Source organism: Onthophagus taurus, chromosome 10 (assembly GCF_036711975.1).
Source record: "Onthophagus taurus isolate NC chromosome 10, IU_Otau_3.0, whole genome shotgun sequence".
Lineage (NCBI taxonomy): Eukaryota > Metazoa > Arthropoda > Insecta > Coleoptera > Scarabaeidae > Onthophagus > Onthophagus taurus.
In genome coordinates, this window is record NC_091975.1 from 12,491,893 (window position 1) to 12,511,428 (window position 19,536).

The 19,536-nt window shown below is 26.2% G+C and overlaps 1 protein-coding gene across 1 annotated transcript in view; it reads left to right on the top strand.

Annotated features, from left to right (window-relative positions):
• Nucleotides 1-3,100: 3,100 nt before the first annotated feature.
• LOC111421450 (Myosin 95E) overlaps nt 3,101-19,536 on the top strand; it is a 58,424-nt gene continuing 41,988 nt past the window's right edge. The window contains exons 1-9 of the mRNA XM_071199169.1: nt 3,101-3,577; nt 3,636-3,885; nt 3,941-4,004; nt 12,730-12,743; nt 12,837-12,921; nt 12,978-13,238; nt 16,434-16,630; nt 16,683-16,900; nt 16,961-17,125. Coding sequence (XP_071055270.1) covers nt 3,348-3,577; nt 3,636-3,885; nt 3,941-4,004; nt 12,730-12,743; nt 12,837-12,921; nt 12,978-13,238; nt 16,434-16,630; nt 16,683-16,900; nt 16,961-17,125 — 1,484 coding nt within the window. The 5' untranslated portion in view covers nt 3,101-3,347. The remainder of the gene's footprint in view (nt 3,578-3,635; nt 3,886-3,940; nt 4,005-12,729; nt 12,744-12,836; nt 12,922-12,977; nt 13,239-16,433; nt 16,631-16,682; nt 16,901-16,960; nt 17,126-19,536) is intronic.

Below are 19,536 nucleotides of genomic sequence, written 5' to 3' on the forward strand. Positions count from 1 at the left end.
CAAAATTGCAAGTGCAATAGTGCTGTACAAAATTTAAAAAAAGCAAACAGGAAAAAATAAAAAGAAGCTGTTGGGTGAAACCATGGATTTGGCGTAGATTAGAGCTGGGTGTCAACAAATATCAACATTCGTTGTCAAATTGTTAGTTATTTGGCATACTGGATTCACAAAAAGTGAACTCGAATGCTTTAATGGCCCTTATAAATGCAAACTATATGTTTATTGTGGTGCACGTGATAGCTTAATAGTGGCTTGGCAGTATTTTGGAAAATTATTAGAAGATATAAACTTAAACGCTCAATTGCTGGAAGAGACTAGATATTGCTGACAGAAGACTAAGTATTACTAATGAAAGACTAGATATTGGAAATGAAGCACATCTTTCTTACAGAAGACTACACACCACTACTAAAAAACCAAATACTGTTAGCAGAAGACTTAATTTTACTGTTAGAAGGCCAAATTATGTTGTCAGAATGGTATAAATCCCGTTTAAATTTCTTCTATGTTCTTTAAATTTGGTATTCCAAAGAGCAGAATTTTTTTTCATACACTTTAATGAATTCAAATATATCTTCTTGGGGCCATTTTCTTTTAGGTGTTATCTTTAAACGTGTCATATTGAGAAAACTCGCAGCTACTCGCAGCAAAATTCGAACCGTGTTGATTCTTTGACAGTCACTCTCACTATAGATAAATTATGCAGCGAATTCTTCAAATTTTCATATTTTCTTATTTTCCTCAATATTGACGCATCTGAGAGCAAGAGTAGAAGAGAGCAATATTGGTAACAATAAAATTTGCTACAACTTTTGTTCTAAAAGTTTTTTTATAACATCCTAGGATTCCCGAATGCTACCATTAATTACTAGTAAAACAACGAATTCTTCAGATTTTCATATTTTTGCATTTTTCTCAATATTGACGCATCTAAGAGCAAAAATACAACAGAGCAAGATTGATAAGAATAAAATTTACTACAACTTTTGTTCTACAAGTTTTTTTGTATCATGCTCCGATTTTCGAGTGCTACCATTACCTACTAGTAAAATTACGAAAAACATTAACTTTTCATATTTTTGTATATTTCTCAATATTGACGCATCTGAGAGCAAAAATACAACAGAACAATATTAACAAGAATAAAATTTGCTACAACTTTTGTTTTAAAAGTTTTTTTGTAACATGCTTCGATTCCCGAGTGCTACCTATTAGTTTGTAGTTAAACAACAAATTCTTCAAATTTTCATATTTTCGCATTTTTCTCAATATTGACGCATCTGAGAGCAAGACTACAAGAGAGTAATATTGGTAATAATAAAATTTGCTACAACTTTTGTTCTAAAAGTTTTTTTTGTAACACGCTCCGATTTCCGAGTCCTACCCATTAACTTGTAGTAAAACAACAAATTCTTCAAATTTTCATATTTTCGCATTTTTCTCAATATCTATGCATCTGAGAGCAAAAATAGAAGAGAGCAATATTGCTAAGTATAAAATTTGCTACAACTTTTGTTGTAAAAATTTGTTTGTAACTTGCTCCAATTTTCAAGTGTTACCATTAACAATTGGTAAAGCAACGAAATTCATAAAATTTTCAAATTTTCGTATTTTTCTGGATATTGACGTATCTGAGAGCAAATATACAAGAGAGCAATATTGTTAAGAATAAGATTTGGTACAACTTTTGTCCTAAAAGTTTTTTTATAACATGCTTCGATTCCCGAATGTTACCATGAGCTAATGGTACAACAAGGAAATTCATGAAATATTAAAATTTTTGTATTTTTCTCAATATTGACGCATCTAAGAGCAAATATACAAGAGAGCAATATTATTAACAATAAAAGTTGCAATAATTTTTGTTATAAAAGTTTTCTTATAGCAAGCTCCGATTCCCAAGTGTTACATTTAATATCTTGAAAGAGCAACAAATTCATAAAATTTTCATATTTTCGTATCTATCTCGATATTGACGTATCTAAGCGCAAAAGTGCAAGAGAGCAATATTGTTAACAATAAAATTTGCAACAATTTTGGTTATAAAAGTTTTCTTATAGCACGCTCCGATTCCCAGGTGTTGCCTTTAGTAACTTGAAAGAGCAATAAATTCATAAAATTTTCTTATTTTCGTATCTATCTCGATATTGACGTATCTAAGCGCAAAAGTGCAAGAGAGCAATATTGTTAACAATAAAATTTACAACAATTTTTGTTATAAAAGTTTTCTTATAACATGCTCCGATTTCCAAGTGTAACCTTTAATCACTTGAAAGAGCAACAAATTCATCAAATTTTCATATTTTCGTATCTATCTCGATTTTGACGTATCTAAGAACAAAAGTGCAAGAGAGCAATATTGTTAACAATCAAATTTGCAACAATTTTTGCTATAAAAGTTTTCTTATAGCATTCTCCGATTCTCAAGTGTTACCTTTAATCATTTGAAAGAGCAACAAATTCATAAAATTTTCGTATATATCTCGATATTGACGTATCTATGAGCAAAAGTGGAAGAGAGCAATATTATTAACTATAAAATTTGCAACAATTTTTGTTATAAAAGTTTTCTTATAACAAACTCAGATTCCCAAATGTTACCTTTAATATCTTGAAAAAGCAATAAATTCATCAAATTTTCGTATATATCTCGATATTGACGCATCTAATAGCAAAAGTGCAAGAGAACAATATTATTAACAATAAAATTTGCAACAATTTTTGTTATAAGAGATTTCTTATAGCAGACTCCGATTACCTTTAATATCTTGAAAGAGCAACGAATTCGTATATATCTCGATATTGACGCATCTAAGAGCAAAAATACAAGAGAGCAATATTATTAACAATAAAATTTGCAACAATTTTTGTTATAAAAGTTTTCTTATAACAAGCTCCGATTCCCAAGTATTACCAAAAATATCTTAAAAGGGACTTCAAAGGGTTAATTAAAAATTAAAAAATTTCTAATTCGATTTTAATCGAATTATTATTGTTTAATTTAATTAATTCTTAATCGAATTAACATTAAATCAATTTAAATCAAAAAAATTAATTCAAATCAAAGAAAAAGAATTAATTTGGCACCCCTGATTTCATGTCTAATAATTTCAAGTGACATTTCGTTTCGCATTATTGAGGTTAAACCCCAAAAAAATCGTATTTTTTAATAACACGCTCCTATTTAGTGGTTAAAATCGTCGATTTTGTATTCCTTGTTATCGATTTTATGGTAAAATCGTTTTTTCGCCCCCACAACACCGCTACAAGCGAAACAAAAAAAGTGAGGTTATGTCACCCAGAAAAAGTGTAAGATAATCTAAAAAAAATCGTTTTGTGACTTTGTGATGCTCAATTGGGAGCAAGATATAGGCGTGTGGGATGCAGTTTTACTCGAGCCCCTCACCGAGGATGCCTTCCTTTCGAATCTGCACCAAAGGTTCAAAAGGGACCAAATTTATACGTATATTGGGAATGTTTTGATTTCGGTTAATCCTTATAAAAAGCTCGCCTTGTATTCGGCCGATTTAGCAGCTAATTATGCTCGTAGGGCGCCTTTTCAACTTCCTCCACACATGTAAGTATTTTTTTTTTTTAATTAAATTAAAATTATTAATAAAATTGATCAATTTTAGATATGGAATAACAAATACAGCTTACAGATGGCTTCAAGATAGAAATGAAGATCAATGTATCATAATAACCGGTGAAAGTGGATCAGGAAAGACAGAGGCTGCTCGAATTGTGCTCCAATTTTTGGTTTTAACCTCAGGAAATGTCTCAAAAGAGGTTAAACTTTGTAATGACCAATTGGTGCAGGCTAATACTGTTTTGGAGGCTTTTGGGAATGCAAGAACTGTTAAAAATAAGAATGCCTCAAGATTTGTGAGCAAAAAGTTGGTCTAATTTGATTAATTTAACTAATTTGGTTCATTTTTAGGGGAAATTTTTGGATATTCAGTTCAATTTTAGAGGGGAACCTATTGGTGGCTTCTTAACCAACTGTAAGTAGATAATTTTTGATTAATTAAGTCAATTTTGAAGATTTTAAGGATAAATCACCAAATAAAAGAGTTGGAATATGTAAAAAGAGACTTAATAATCTCTCCAATACAATTTTAAATCTACCTAGATGGTTTTTAATACTATTTTGGAGCTAAATTGTCGCATTCTTTATTATTATTAATAACAATAACAATATAAAACCTAAATTTGCACCTCAATTTTTAAAAAATCGCCAAAAATCGGGGATTTAGGATATCACAACGAAATTTTCAAAAATTATAGAGTCAAGTGTCACCTTTTCAGTGAATCAAACCGATTTTGAAAATGTCTTTTAGTTTTTGAGATAAAGCGTTTTTATATTGAGCCCATATCTTCATAATAAAACTCATTTTTGAGTTTATCTCATGAACTATTAATTTTATAAAAAAATTTTATAAGGAATATTTATTTAGAATTAAAAAAGGAATTATTTTCGTTAATATCATTTTTTGAAATTCCAATATTTTAATTTCCCACTGAATAGTACGTAAAATGAAACTCAATGTATCTCGAAGCATATCGTTTTTATCGAATAATTTTGTAAGGAATATTTATTTAGAATTAAAAAAGGAATTATTTTCGTTAAAATCATTTTTTGAAATTCCAATATTTTAATTTCCCACTGAATAGTATGTAAAATTAAACTCAATATATTTCGAAGAATATCGTTTCAATCGAAAAATTTTATAAAAAATATTTATTTAGAATTAAAAAAGGAATTATTTTCGTTAATATCATTTTTTGAAATTACAAAATTTTAATTTCCCACTGAATAGTACGTAAAATAATACTCAATGTATCTCGAAGAATATCGTTTTAATTGAAAAGTTTTGTAAGGAATATTTATTTAGAATTAAAAAAGGAATTATTTTCGTTAATATCATTTTTTGAAATACCAATATTTTAATTTCCCACTGAATAGTACGTAAAATAATACTCAATGTATCTCGAAGAATATCGTTTTAATTGAAAAGTTTTGTAAGGAATATTTATTTAGAATTAAAAAAGGAATTATTTTCGTTAATATCATTTTTTGAAATACCAATATTTTAATTTCCCACTGAATAGTACGTAAAATAATACTCAATGTATCTCGAAGAATATCGTTTTAATTGAAAAGTTTTGTAAGGAATATTTATTTAGAATTAAAAAAGGAATTATTTTCGTTAATATCATTTTTTGAAATACCAATATTTTAATTTCCCACTGAATAGTACGTAAAATAATACTCAATGTATCTCGAAGAATATCGTTTTAATTGAAAAGTTTTGTAAGGAATATTTATTTAGAATTAAAAAAGGAATTATTTTCGTTAATATCATTTTTTGAAATTCCAATATTTTAATTTCCCACTGAATAGTACGTAAAATAATACTCAATGTATCTCGAAGAATATCGTTTTAATTGAAAAGTTTTGTAAGGAATATTTATTTAGAATTAAAAAAGGAATTATTTTCGTTAATATCATTTTTTGAAATTACAAAATTTTAATTTCCCACTGAATAGTACGTAATATAAAACTCAACGTATCTCGAAGAATATCGTCTTAATCGAAAAATTTTATAAAAAATATTTATTTAGAATTAAAAAAGGAATTATTTTCGTTAAAATCATTTTTTGAAATTCCAATATTTTAATTTCCCACTGAATAGTACATAAAATGATATTCAATACAACTCAGTGTATCTCGAAGCATATCATTTTTATCGAAAAATGTTTCATATAATATTTATTTATAAAGTCATTTAAAATCAATTTTTTAACTAAAAAATTCTAAATCTCCTCCAGGTGGCGTTGCACACTGGTATGAAAATGATATTTTTGAGGTTATCTCAAGAATTATTAATTTTATCAAAAAATTTTGTCAGGAATATTTATTTAGAATTAAAAAAGCAATTATTTTCGTTAAAATCACTTTTTGAAATTCCAATATTTTAATTTCCCACTGAATAGTACGTAAAATGAAACTCAATGTATCTCGAAGAATATCGTTTTAATCGAAAAATTTTATAAAAAATATTTATTTAGAATTTAAAAAGCAATTATTTTCGTTAACATCATTTTTTGAAATTCCAATATTTTAATTTCCCACTGAATAGTACGTAAAATTAAACTCGATGTATCTCGAAACATATCGTTTTAATCGAAAAATTTATTAAGGAATATTTATTTAGAATTAAAAAAGGAATTATTTTCGTTAAAATAATTTTTTGAAATTCCAATATTTTAATTTCCCACTGAATAGTACGTAAAATGATACGCAATGTATCTTGAAGAATATCGTTTTAGCCGAAAAATTTTTTAAGGAATTTTTATTTAGAATTAAAAAAGGAATTATTTTCGTTAATATTATTTTTTGAAATTCCAATATTTTAATTTCCCACTGAATAGTACGTAAAATGATACTCAATGTATCTCGAAGAATATCGCTTTTATAGAAAAATTTTGTAAAGTATATTTATTTAGAATCAAAAAAGCAATTATTTTCGTTAAAATTATTTTTTGAAATTCCGATATTTTAATTTCCCACTGAATAGTACGTAAAATGAAACTCAATGTATCTCGAAGCACATCGCTTTAATCGAAAAATTTTGTAAGGAATATTTATTTAGAATTAAAAAAGGAATTATTTTCGTTAAAATCATTTTTTGAAATTCCAATATTTTAATTTCCCACTGAATAGTACGTAAAATAATACTCAATGTATCTCGAAGAATATCGTTTTAATTGAAAAGTTTTGTAAGGAATATTTATTTAGAATTAAAAAAGGAATTATTTTCGTTAATATCATTTTTTGAAATTCCAAAATTTTAATTTCCCACTGAATAGTACGTAAAATAAAACTCAACGTATCTCGAAGAATATCGTTTTAATCGAAAAATTTTATAAAAAATATTTATTTAGAATTAAAAAAGGAATTTTTTCGTTAATGTCATTTTTTGAAATTCCAATATTTTAATTTCCCACTGAATAGTACGTAAAATAAAACTCAACGTATCTCGAAGAATATCGTTTTAATCGAAAAATTTTATAAAAAATATTTATTTAAAATTAAAAAAGGATTTTTTTTCGTAAAATCATTTTTTGAAATTCCAATATTTTAATTTCCCACTGAATAGTACGTAAAATTAAACTCAATATATTTCGAAGAATATTGTTTTAATCGAAAAATTTTTTAAAAAATATTTGTTTAGAATCACAAAAGCAATTATTTTCGTTAAAATCATTTTTTGAAATTCCAATATTTTCATTTCCCACTGAATAGTACGTAAAATGATACTCGATGTATCTCGAAGAATATCGTTTTAATCGAAAAATTTTATAAAAAATATTTATTTAGAATTAAAAAAGAAATTATTTTCGTTAAAATCATTTTTTGAAGTTCCAATATTTTAATTTCCCACTGAATAGTACGTAAAAGGAAACTCAATGTATCTCGAAGCATATCGTTTTTATCGAATAATTTTGTAAGGAATATTTATTTAGAATTAAAAAAGGAATTATTTTCGTTAAAATCATTTTTTGAAATTTCAATATTTTAATTTCCCACTGAATAGTACGTAAAATGATACTCAATGTATCTCGAAGAATATCGTTTTTAACGAAAAAAATTTTAAGGAATTTTTATTTAGAATTAAAAAAGGAATTTTTTTCGTTAATATCATTTTTTGAAATTCCAATATTTTAATTTCCCACTGAATAGTACGTAAAATGATACTCAATGTATCTCGAAACATATCGTTTTAATCGAAAAATTTTGTAAGGAATATTTATTTTGAATTAAAAAAGCAATTATTTTCGTTAATAGCATTTTTTGAAATTCCAATATTTTAATTTCCCACTGAATAGTACGTAAAATTAAACTCAATATATTTCGAAGAATATCGTTTTAATCGAATAATTTTGTAAGGAATATTTATTTAGAATTAAAAAAGGAATTATTTTCGTTAAAATCATTTTTTGAAATTCCAATATCTTAATTTCCCACTGAATAGTACGTAAAATGATACTCAGTGTATCTCGAAGCATATCGTTTTTATCGAAAAATTTTGTAAGGAATATTTATTTAGAATTAAAAATGCAATTATTTTCGTTAATATCATTTTTTGAAATTCCAAGATTTTAATTTCCCACTGAATAGTACGTAAAATGAAACTCAATGTATCTCGAAGAATATCGTTTTAATCGAAAAATTTTATAAAAAATATTTATTTAGAATTAAAAAAGAAATTATTTTCGTTAAAATCATTTTTTGAAATTCCAATATTTTAATTTCCCACTGAAGAGTACGTAAAATGATACTCAATGTATCTTGGAGAATATCGTTGTAATCGAAAAATTTTGTAAGGAATATTTATTTAGAATTAAAGAAGGTATTATTTTCGTTAATATCATTTTTTGAAATTCCAATATTTTAATTTCCCACTGAATAGTACGTAAAATGATACTCAATGTATCTCAAACTACATCGTTTTTATCGAAAAATTTTTTAAGAAATATTTATTTAGAATTAAAAAAGGAATTATTTTCGTTAATATCATTTTTTGAAATTCCGATGTTTTAATTTCCCACTGAATAGTACGTAAAATGATACTCAATGTATCTCGAAGCATATCGCTTTTATCGAAAAATTTTGAAAGGAATATTTATTTAGAATTAAAAAAGGAATTATTGTCGTTAATATCATTTTTTGAAATTCCAATATTTTAATTTCCCACTGAATAGTACGTAAAATGAAACTCAATGTATCTCGAAGAATATCGTTTTAATCGAAAAATTTTATAAAAAATATTTATTTAGAATTAAAAAAGGAATTATTTTCGTTAATATCATTTTTTGAAATTCCAAAATTTTAATTTCCCACTGAATAGTACGTAAAATTAAACTCAATATATTTCGAAGAATATCGTTTTAATCGAAAAATTTTGTAAGGAATATTTATTTAGAATTAAAAAAGGAATTATTTTCGTTAAAATCATTTTTTGAAATTCCAATATTTTAATTTCCCACTGAATAGTACGTAAAATGAAACTCAATGTATCTCGAAGAATATCGATTTAATCGAAAGTTTTTTTAAGGAATATTTATTTAGAATCAAAAAAGCAATTATTTTCGTTAATATCATTTTTTGAAATTCCAATATTTTAATTTCCCACTGAATAGTACGTAAAATGAAACTCAATATATTTCGAAGAATATCGTTTTAATCGAAAAATTTTATAAAAAATATTTATTTAGAATTAAAAAAGCAATTATTTTTGTTAATATCATTTTTTGAAATTCCAATATTTTAATTTTAATTTATTTTATTTTATTAGATTGAAAAAACATAGTTAATTTTCAAAAAATCATAATTTTTTTATTTATGATAATGAAGAAGCGATTTATGGCTCAAATTGAAGCTGAAGATGTCTTCTTTCGAAATCTGTATGTTGTTTAAAAACTTGATATAAAAAAATTTTTAGAAAAAAGCTTTCTTAGATAATTTGATTAGGTTTAAAAAAATAGTTAATTTTTAAAAAATCATAACTTTTTTATTTATGATAATGAAGAAGCGATTTATGGCTCAAATTGAAGCTGAAGATGTCTTCTTTCGAAATCTGTATGTTGTTTAAAAACTTTATTCAAAAAAAATTTGAGAAAAAAGCTTTCTTAGATAATTTGATTAGGTTTAAAAAAAATAGTTAATTTTCAAAAAATCATAACTTTTTTATTTATGATAATGAAGAAGCGGTTTATGGCTCAAATTGAAGCTGAAGATGTCTTCTTTCGAAATCTATGTAGTTTAAAACTTTTATATAAAAAAATTTTGAGAAAAAAGCTTTCTTAGATAATTTGATTAGGTTTAAAAAAAACTGTTAATTTTCAAAAAATCATAACTTTTTTATTTGTGATAACGAAGAAGCGATTTATGGCTCAAATTGAAGCTGAAGATGTCTTCTTTCGAAATCTGTATGTAGTTTTAAAATTTTATATAAAAAAAATTTCAGAAAAAAGCTTTTTTAGATAATTTTATTAAAATAGTTAATTTTCAAAAAATCATAACTTTTTTATTTATGATAATGAAGAAGCGATTTATGGCTCAAATTGAAGCTGAAGATGTCTTCTTTCGAAATCTGTATGTTGTTTAAAAACTTTATTTAAAAAAATTTTGAGAAAAAAGCTTTCTTAGATAATTTGATTAGGTTTAAAAAAAATAGTTAATTTTCAAAAAATCATAACTTTTTTATTTATGATTACGAAGAAGCGATTTATGGCTCAAATTGAAGCCGAAGATGTCTTCTTTCGAAATCTGTATGTAGTTTTAAAATTTTATATAAAAAAAATTTCAGAAAAAAGCTTTTTTAGATAATTTTATTAAAATAGTTAATTTTCAAAAAATCATAACTTTTTTATTTATGATAATGAAGAAGCGATTTATATCTCAAATTGAAGCTGAAGATGTCTTCTTTTGAAATCTGTATGTTGTTTAAAAACTTTATATAAAAAAATGTTGAGAAAAAAGCTTTCTTAGATAATTTGATTAGGTTTAAAAAAATAGTTAATTTTTAAAAAATCATAACTTTTTTATTTATGATAATGAAGAAGCGATTTATGGCTCAAATTGAAGCTGAAGATGTCTTCTTTCGAAATCTGTATGTTGTTTAAAAACTTTATACAAAAAAAATTTGAGAAAAAAGCTTTCTTAGATAATTTGATTAGGTTTAAAAAAAATAGTTAATTTTCAAAAAATCATAACTTTTTTATTTATGATAATGAAGAAGCGGTTTATATCTCAAATTGAAGCTGAAGATGTCTTCTTTCGAAATCTATGTAGTTTAAAACTTTTATATAAAAAAATTTTGAGAAAAAAGCTTTCTTAGATAATTTGATTAGGTTTAAAAAAAATTGTTAATTTTCAAAAAATCATAACATTTTTATTTATGATAATGAAGAAGCGATTTATGGCTCAAATTGAAGCTGAAGATGTCTTCTTTCGAAATCTGTATGTTGTTTAAAAATTTTATATAAAAAAATTTTCAGAAAAAAGCTTTTTTAGATAATTTTATTAAAATAGTTAATTTTCAAAAAATCATAACTTTTTTATTTATGATAATGAAGAAGCGGTTTATGGCTCAAATTGAAGCTGAAGATGTCTTCTTTCGAAATCTGTATGTTGTTTAAAAACTTTATACAAAAAAAATTTGAGAAAAAAGCTTTCTTAGATAATTTGATTAGGTTTAAAAAAAATAGTTAATTTTCAAAAAATCATAACTTTTTTATTTATGATAATGAAGAAGCGATTTATGGCTCAAATTGAAGCTGAAGATGTCTTCTTTCGAAATCTGTATGTAGTTTAAAACTTTTATATAAAAAAATTTTGAGAAAAAAGCTTTCTTAGATAATTTGATTAGGTTTAAAAAAAATAGTTAATTTTCAAAAAATCATAACATTTTTATTTATGATAATGAAGAAGCGATTTATGGCTCAAATTGAAGCTGAAGATGTCTTCTTTCGAAATCTGTATGTTGTTTAAAAATTTTATATAACAAAATTTTAGAAAAAAGCTTTTTTAGATAATTTTATTAAAATAGTTAATTTTCAAAAAATCATAACTTTTTTATTTATGATAGTGAAGAAGCGATTTATGGCTCAAATTGAAGCTGAAGATGTCTTCTTTCGAAATCTGTATGTAATTTAAAACTTTTATATAAAAAAATGTTGAGAAAAAAGCTTTCTTAGATAATTTGATTAGGTTTAAAAAAAATAGTTAATTTTCAAAAAATCATAACATTTTTATTTATGATAATGAAGAAGCGATTTATGGCTCAAATTGAAGCTGAAGATGTCTTCTTTCGAAATCTGTATGTTGTTTAAAAATTTTATATAACAAAATTTTAGAAAAAAGCTTTTTTAGATAATTTTATTAAAATAGTTAATTTTCAAAAAATCATAACTTTTTTATTTATGATAGTGAAGAAGCGATTTATGGCTCAAATTGAAGCTGAAGATGTCTTCTTTCGAAATCTGTATGTTGTTTAAAAACTTTATATAAAAAAATTTTGAGAAAAAAGCTTTCTTAGATAATTTGATTAGGTTTAAAAAAAATAGTTAATTTTCAAAAAATCATAACATTTTTATTTATGATAATGAAGAAGCGATTTATGGCTCAAATTGAAGCTGAAGATGTCTTCTTTCGAAATCTGTATGTTGTTTAAAAATTTTATATAAAAAAATTTTGAGAAAAAAGCTTTCTTAGATAATTTGATTAGGTTTAAAAAAAATAGTTAATTTTCAAAAAATCATAACATTTTTATTTATGATAATGAAGAAGCGATTTATGGCTCAAATTGAAGCTGAAGATGTCTTCTTTCGAAATCTGTGTTGTTTAAAAATTTTATATAACAAAATTTTAGAAAAAAGCTTTTTTAGATAATTTTATTAAAATAGTTAATTTTCAAAAAATCATAACTTTTTTATTTATGATAATGAAGAAGCGATTTATGGCTCAAATTGAAGCTGAAGATGTCTTCTTTCGAAATCTGTATGTTGTTTAAAAACTTTATATAAAAAAATTTTGAGAAAAAAGCTTTCTTAGATAATTTGATTAGATTAAATTTGTCCTTAAAATCTTTAACCGTAATTTTATATCATACAACAACGATTTTATCATATACTTTCCTTTATGTACTTTCCATACTGCAGATTTTTTGGATAAGGTATTTAATCATTCAAAATACTTTCCAGTATATCGATTTATTAAAATCGAAATTCCTAAAGCAATACATTTATTTTATGATTTTATTTTACAGTCTAGGGTCACAAATTTATCGTTTGGCGATCGAAACTTCCACATATTCTACCAACTACTCTCAGGCGCAGACATCCAACTCCTAAGTAAAACCAAATACTTCATTCAAAATAATTATAATAAAAAAAAAACAATCTTTTAGAATGTCTTAAATTGCAACGAAACGTTGAGCAATACGAAATTTTGCAATCCCACGACGAGCACGTTCCCACCCAAACCGACGAAAAAGACAAGCAACTTTTCGTGTATACAAAAAACGCTTTAGAAATTCTCAACTTTGCACCAGAGGAGGTTCTAAATATCTTCCAGGTAATCGCAGTTATTTTAAAATTGGGGAATTTAAAATTCGTTCCTTGCAATAACATCGATGGAACGGAAGGTTGTTGCATCGCAAACGATTATGGTAAGTAATTATTAATTAATAACTTTGGAGCGAGCGCTTGTCATAAATTTTATGAGATCAGATCTAACTTACACTAGATATTTGGGAATCGGAGCATGTTGTCAAAAAACTTTTGGAACGAAAGTTGTAGCAAATTTTGATCTTAACAATATTGCTCTCTTACATTTTTGCTCTCAGATGCGTCAATATTGAGATAAATCGAAATTTTAAAAATTTGATAAATTTTCTTGTTTTACGATTAGCTAATGGTAACATTTGGGAATCGGAGCATGTTATCAAAAACCTTTTAGAACAAAAGTTGTTGCAAATTTTGTTCTTAACAATATTGCTCTTTTGTATTTTTGCTCTCAGATGCATCAATATTGAGATAAATACGAAAATTTAAAAATTTTATGAATTTTCTTGTTTTACTAATAGCTAATGGTAACATTTGGGAATCGGAGCATGTTATCAAAAAACTTTTAGAACAAAAGTTGTTGCAAATTTTGTTCTTAACAATATTGCTCTCTTGTATTTTTGCTCTCAGATGCGTCAATATTGAGAAAAATTTAAAAATTTGATGAATTTTCTTGTTTTACTATTAGCTAATAGTAACATTTGGGAATCGGAGCATGTTATCAAAAAACTTTTAGAACAAAAGTTGTTGCAAATTTTGTTCTTAACAATATTGCTCTCTTGTATTTTTGCTCTCAGATGCGTCAATATTGAGAAAAATTTTAAAATTTGATGAATTTTCTTGTTTTACTATTAGCTAATGGTAACATTTGGGAATGGAAGCATGTTATCAAAAAACTTTTAGAACATAAGTTGTTGCAAATTTTGTTCTTAACAATATTGCTCTCTTGTATTTTTGCTCTCAGATGCGTCAATATTGAGAAAAATTTTAAAATTTGATGAATTTCCTTGTTTTATTATTAGCTAATGGTAACATTTGGGAATCGGAGCATGTTATCAAAAAACTTTTAGAACAAAAGTTGTTGCAAATTTTGTTCTTAACAATATTGCTCTCTTGTATTTTTGCTCTCAGATGCGTCAATATTGAGAAAAATACGAAAATTTAAAAATTTGATGAATTTTCTTGTTTTACTATTAGCTAATGGTAACATTTGGGAATCGGAGCATGCTATCAAAAAACTTTTAGAACAAAAGTTGTTGCAAATTTTGTTCTTAACAATATTGATCTCTTGTATTTTTGCTCTCAGATGCGTCAATATTGAAAAAAATACGAAAATTAAAAAATTTTATAAATTTCCTTGTTTTATTATTAGCTAATAGTAACATTCGGGAATTGAAGCATGTTATAAAAAAACTTTTAGAACAAAAGTTGTTGCAAATTTTGTGCTTAACAATATTGCTCTCTTGTATTTTTGCTCTCAGATGCGTGAATATTGAGAAAAATACGAAAATTTAAAAATTTGATGAATTTTCTAGTTGTACTATTAGCTAATGGTAACATTTGGAAATCGGGGCATGTTCTCAAAAACCTTTTAGAACAAAAGTTGTTGCAAATTTTATTCTTAACAATATTGCACTGTTGTATTTTTGCTCTCATATGCGTCAATATTGAGAAAAATACGAAAATTTAAAAATTTGATGAATTTCCTTCTTTTACTATTAGCTAATGGTAACATTTGGGAATCGGAGCATGTTATCAAAAAACTTTTAGAACAAAAGTTGTTGCAAATTTTGTTCTTAACAATATTGCTCTCTTATATTTTTGCTTTCAGATGCGTCAATATTGAGAAAAATACGAAAATTTAAAAATTTGATGAATTTTCTTGTTTTACTATTAGCTAATGGTAACATTTGGGAATCGGAGCATGCTATCAAAAAACTTTTACAACAAAAGTTGTTGCAAATTTTGTTCTTAACAATATTGCTCTCTTGTATTTTTGCTCTCAGATGCGTCAATATTGAAAAAAATACGAAAATTAAAAAATTTTATAAATTTCCTTGTTTTATTATTAGCTAATAGTAACATTCGGGAATTGAAGCATGTTATAAAAAAACTTTTAGAACAAAAGTTGTTGCAAATTTTGTGCTTAACAATATTGCTCTCTTGTATTTTTGCTCTCAGATGCGTCAATATTGACAAAAATATGAAAATTTGATGAATTTCCTTGTTTTACTATTAGCTAATAGTAACATTCGGGAATTGGAGCATGGTATCAAAAAACTTTTGGAACAAAAGTTGTAGCAAATTTTGTTCTTAACAATATTCCTCTCTTGCATTTTTGCTCTCAAATGCGTCAATATTGACAAAAATACGAAAATTTAAAAATTTTATGAATTTTCTTGTTTTACTATTAGCTAATGGTAACATTTGGGAATCGGAGCATGTTATCAAAAAACTTTTAGAACAAAAGTTGTTGCAAATTTTGTTCTTAACAATATTGCTCTCTTGTATATTTGCTCTCAGATTTGTCAATATTGAGAAAAATACGAAAATTTTAGAATTTGATGAATTTTCTTGTTTTACTATTAGCTAATGGTAACATTTGGGAATCGGAGCATGTTACAAAAAAACTTTTGGAACAAAAGTTGTAGCAAATTTTGCTCAAACACAAAAATATTAAAATTTTTACAACCTTTTGCAATCGTGTAATTTTTTTTGTCACTGCCAAACTAGAATTGTGTGTTCTCATCGTGTTCCGTAGGCCACGTTGAGCATCTTAGGAACAAAGAATGTCGAAAAAATTAAAAATCGCGAATTTATGACTTAAGGAAGTTAGTACTTAGTCATTGCCAAAATTGAAATGTGTGTATTAGTCGTGTTCCCAAGCATATTTTACGTAGTCTAGAAGCAAAAAATTTTCAAAAATTAAAATTTTACATTTATTGCTACATTTTGCAATGGTGTAATTTTTTTTGATACTGCCAAATTAGAATTGTGTGTGCTCATCGTGTTCCTTAGGTCAAGTTGAACATTTTAGGAACAAAAAAAACGAAAAAATTTTAAATTTGACTTGTAGTAATAGATGACCAAAAGTGTCTAAAAGATATTTAATGGTCCCTATGGTTATTAAATAGTGTCTAAACGCTTTCTAGACAGTGATAAAGATTTCCAGAGCATTTTTGAAGATGTCCGGAAACTTTTTAATGATTTCTCAAGTCGGCTAAATTAGGTCTCATAAACTTTATGACCGCTCGATGGTTAATTATTAAATAAAATCACTAAACAAAAAGTTTTTTTAGAATTATACGACGTCTGCGAAATTTTAAACGTCGAATTCAAATGGTTACAACGGAGTTTAACGAGTCGGTATTTAGACGAGGGTATTTTGGCCGAATTAAACTCGTTCGAAGCGTCAAAAACGAACGACTCGCTCTGCAGGATATTGTACAGCCGATTGTTTACGTGGCTTGTTAATAAAATCAACGACAAACTAAAAGTATAAAAAACAAATTTGGCAAAATAAATTAATTTAGTTGATTGGGTTTAAGGTTTCGAGACAAACGCGGTGTAATAAACGTAAAGTTTTGGGCGTTTTAGATTTCTACGGGTTTGAAACGTTCGAAAATAACGGGTTGGAACAGTTGCTCATTAATTATTGCAATGAAAAGCTGCAACAGGCGATTTTGATGTGCACGTTGAAGGAGGAGCAGGAAGAAATTGTTAAGGAGGGGCTGGAGTGGACTAGGATTGAGTATTTTAGTAATGGGTACATTTTTTTATTTACTAAATCGATTTTTTTTGAGTGTTTGATTAATTTTATTTGCAGCAGCATATGTCAGCTGTTAGAGCACGAAACTCATGGAATTTTGTCGCTATTGGAGGAACCGACGTCGCATTCCGATCAAGGGTACTTAACGAGGATAGAGCAATGCTGCGCTGGACACTCACATTGCTTAATTGGGGACCCCATCATTCCAAAGAGCAGCTTCCAGTAAGTGAAATTATTTTATTATTTATTGCAGTATAGGTGATATCTCAAAAACTAAGAGTGGGGGAAAAAAGTGTTGTTATTAAAAAAAAATCGGTAACATCCCCAAAAACATTTCCCACCACCCTTTATATTCCACCATTTATTATTTCTAATTTATTTGAGTATAACCCAAAAAGCGCCATTTTGACGGTTTCAACAACACTGAGGTGATATCTCAAAAACTAATTGTGGGGGAATAAAGTTTTGTTATTAAAAAATATTCGGTAACATCCCCAAAAACATTTCCCATTACCCTTTATATTCCACCATTTATTATTTCTAATTTATTTGAGTATAACCCAAAAAGCGTCATTTTGACGCTCTCAACAACACTGAGGTGATATCTCAAAAACTAATTGTGGGGTAATAAAGTTTTGTTATTAAAAAATATTCGGTAACATCCCCAAAAACATTTCCCATCACCCTTTATATTCCACCATTTATTATTTCTAATTTATTTGAGTATAACCTAAAAAACGCCATTTTGATTGTTTCAACAGCAATGAGGTGATAACTCAAAAACTAAGAGTGTGGTAAAAAGTCTTGTTATTAAAAAATATTCGGTAACATCCCCAAAAACATTTCCCATCATCCTTTATATTCCAGCATTTATTATTTCTAATTTATTTGAGTATAACCCAAAAAACGCCATTTTGACGGTTTCAACAACACTGAGGCGATATCTCAAAAACTAAGAGTGTGGGAAAAAAGTTTTGTTATTAAAAAATATTCGGTAACATCCCCAAAAACGTTTCCCATCATCCTTTATATTCCAGCATTTATTATTTCTAATTTATTTGAGTTTAACCTAAAAAACGCCATTTTGGCGGTTTCAACAACACTGAGGTGATATCTCAAAAACTAAGAGTGGGGGAAAAAAGATTTGTTATTAAAAACTATTCGGTAACTTCCCCAAAAACATTTTCCATCACCCTTTATATTCCAGCATTAACAATTTCTAATTTATTTGAGGATAACCTAAAAAACGCCATTTTGACTCTTTCAACGGCAATGAGGTGATATCTCAAAAACTAATTGTGGGGCAAAAAAGTTTTGTTATTAAAAAATATTCGGTAACATCCCCAAAAACATTTCCCACCACCCTTTATATTTCACCATTTATTATTTCTAATTTATTTGAGTATAACCCAAAAAACGCCATTTTGACGCTCTCAACAACACTAAGGTGATATCTCAAAAACTAAGAGTGTGGGAAAAAAGTTTTGTTATTAAAAAATATTCGGTAACATCCCCAGAAACATTTCCCACCACCCTTTATATTCCAGCATTTATTATTTCTAATTTATTTGAGGATAACCTAAAAAACGCCATTTTGACTCTTTCAACAGCAATGAGGTGATATCTCAAAAACTAAGAGTGTGGGAAAAAAGTTTTGTTATTAAAAAATATTCGGTAACATCCCCAAAAACATTTCCCATTACCCTTTATATTCCACCATTTATTATTTCTAATTTATTTGAGTATAACCCAAAAAGCGTCATTTTGACGCTCTCAACAACACTGAGGTGATATCTCAAAAACTAATTGTGGGGGAATAAAGGTTTGTTATTAAAAAATATTCGGTAACATCCCCAAAAACATTTCCCACCACCCTTTATATTCCAGCATTTATCATTTCTAATTTATTTGAGTATAACACAAAAACGACATTTTGACACTCTCAACAACACTGAGGTGATATCTCAAAAACTAAGAGTGTGGGAAAAAAGTTTTGTTATTAAAGAATATTCGGTAACATCCCCAAAAACATTTCCCACCACCCTTTATATTCCAGCATTTATTATTTCTAATTTATTTGAGTATAACACAAAAAACGACATTTTGACGCTCTCAACAACACTGAGGTGATATCTCAAAAACTAAGAGTGTCTGAAAAAAGTTTTGTTATTAAAAAATATTCGGTAACACCCCCAAAAACATTTCCCATCACCCTTTATATTCCACCATTTATTATTTGTAATTTATTTGAGTATAACCCAAAAAACGCCATTTTAACGTTTTCAACAACACTCAGGTGATATCTCTATATCTGATTTTTGATTAAATCAATAATAAGGATATTACCTCAAAAATATTAATTTTTATACTATTCAGAGAGAAATTAATATTTCAAATTAGCAAAAAATTTTATTAACAAACACTGTTCCTGAGGCAATTATAAACAAATTTTGTTAACAAAATTTTTTGATTAAATCAAAAATAAGGATATTACCTCAAAAATATTAATTTTTATACTATTCAGAGGGAAATTAAAATTTCAAGTTAGCAAAAAATTTTATTAGCAAACTCTTTTCCTGGAGTAATTCTAAACAGATTTTGTTAACAACATTTTTTGATTAAATCAATAATAA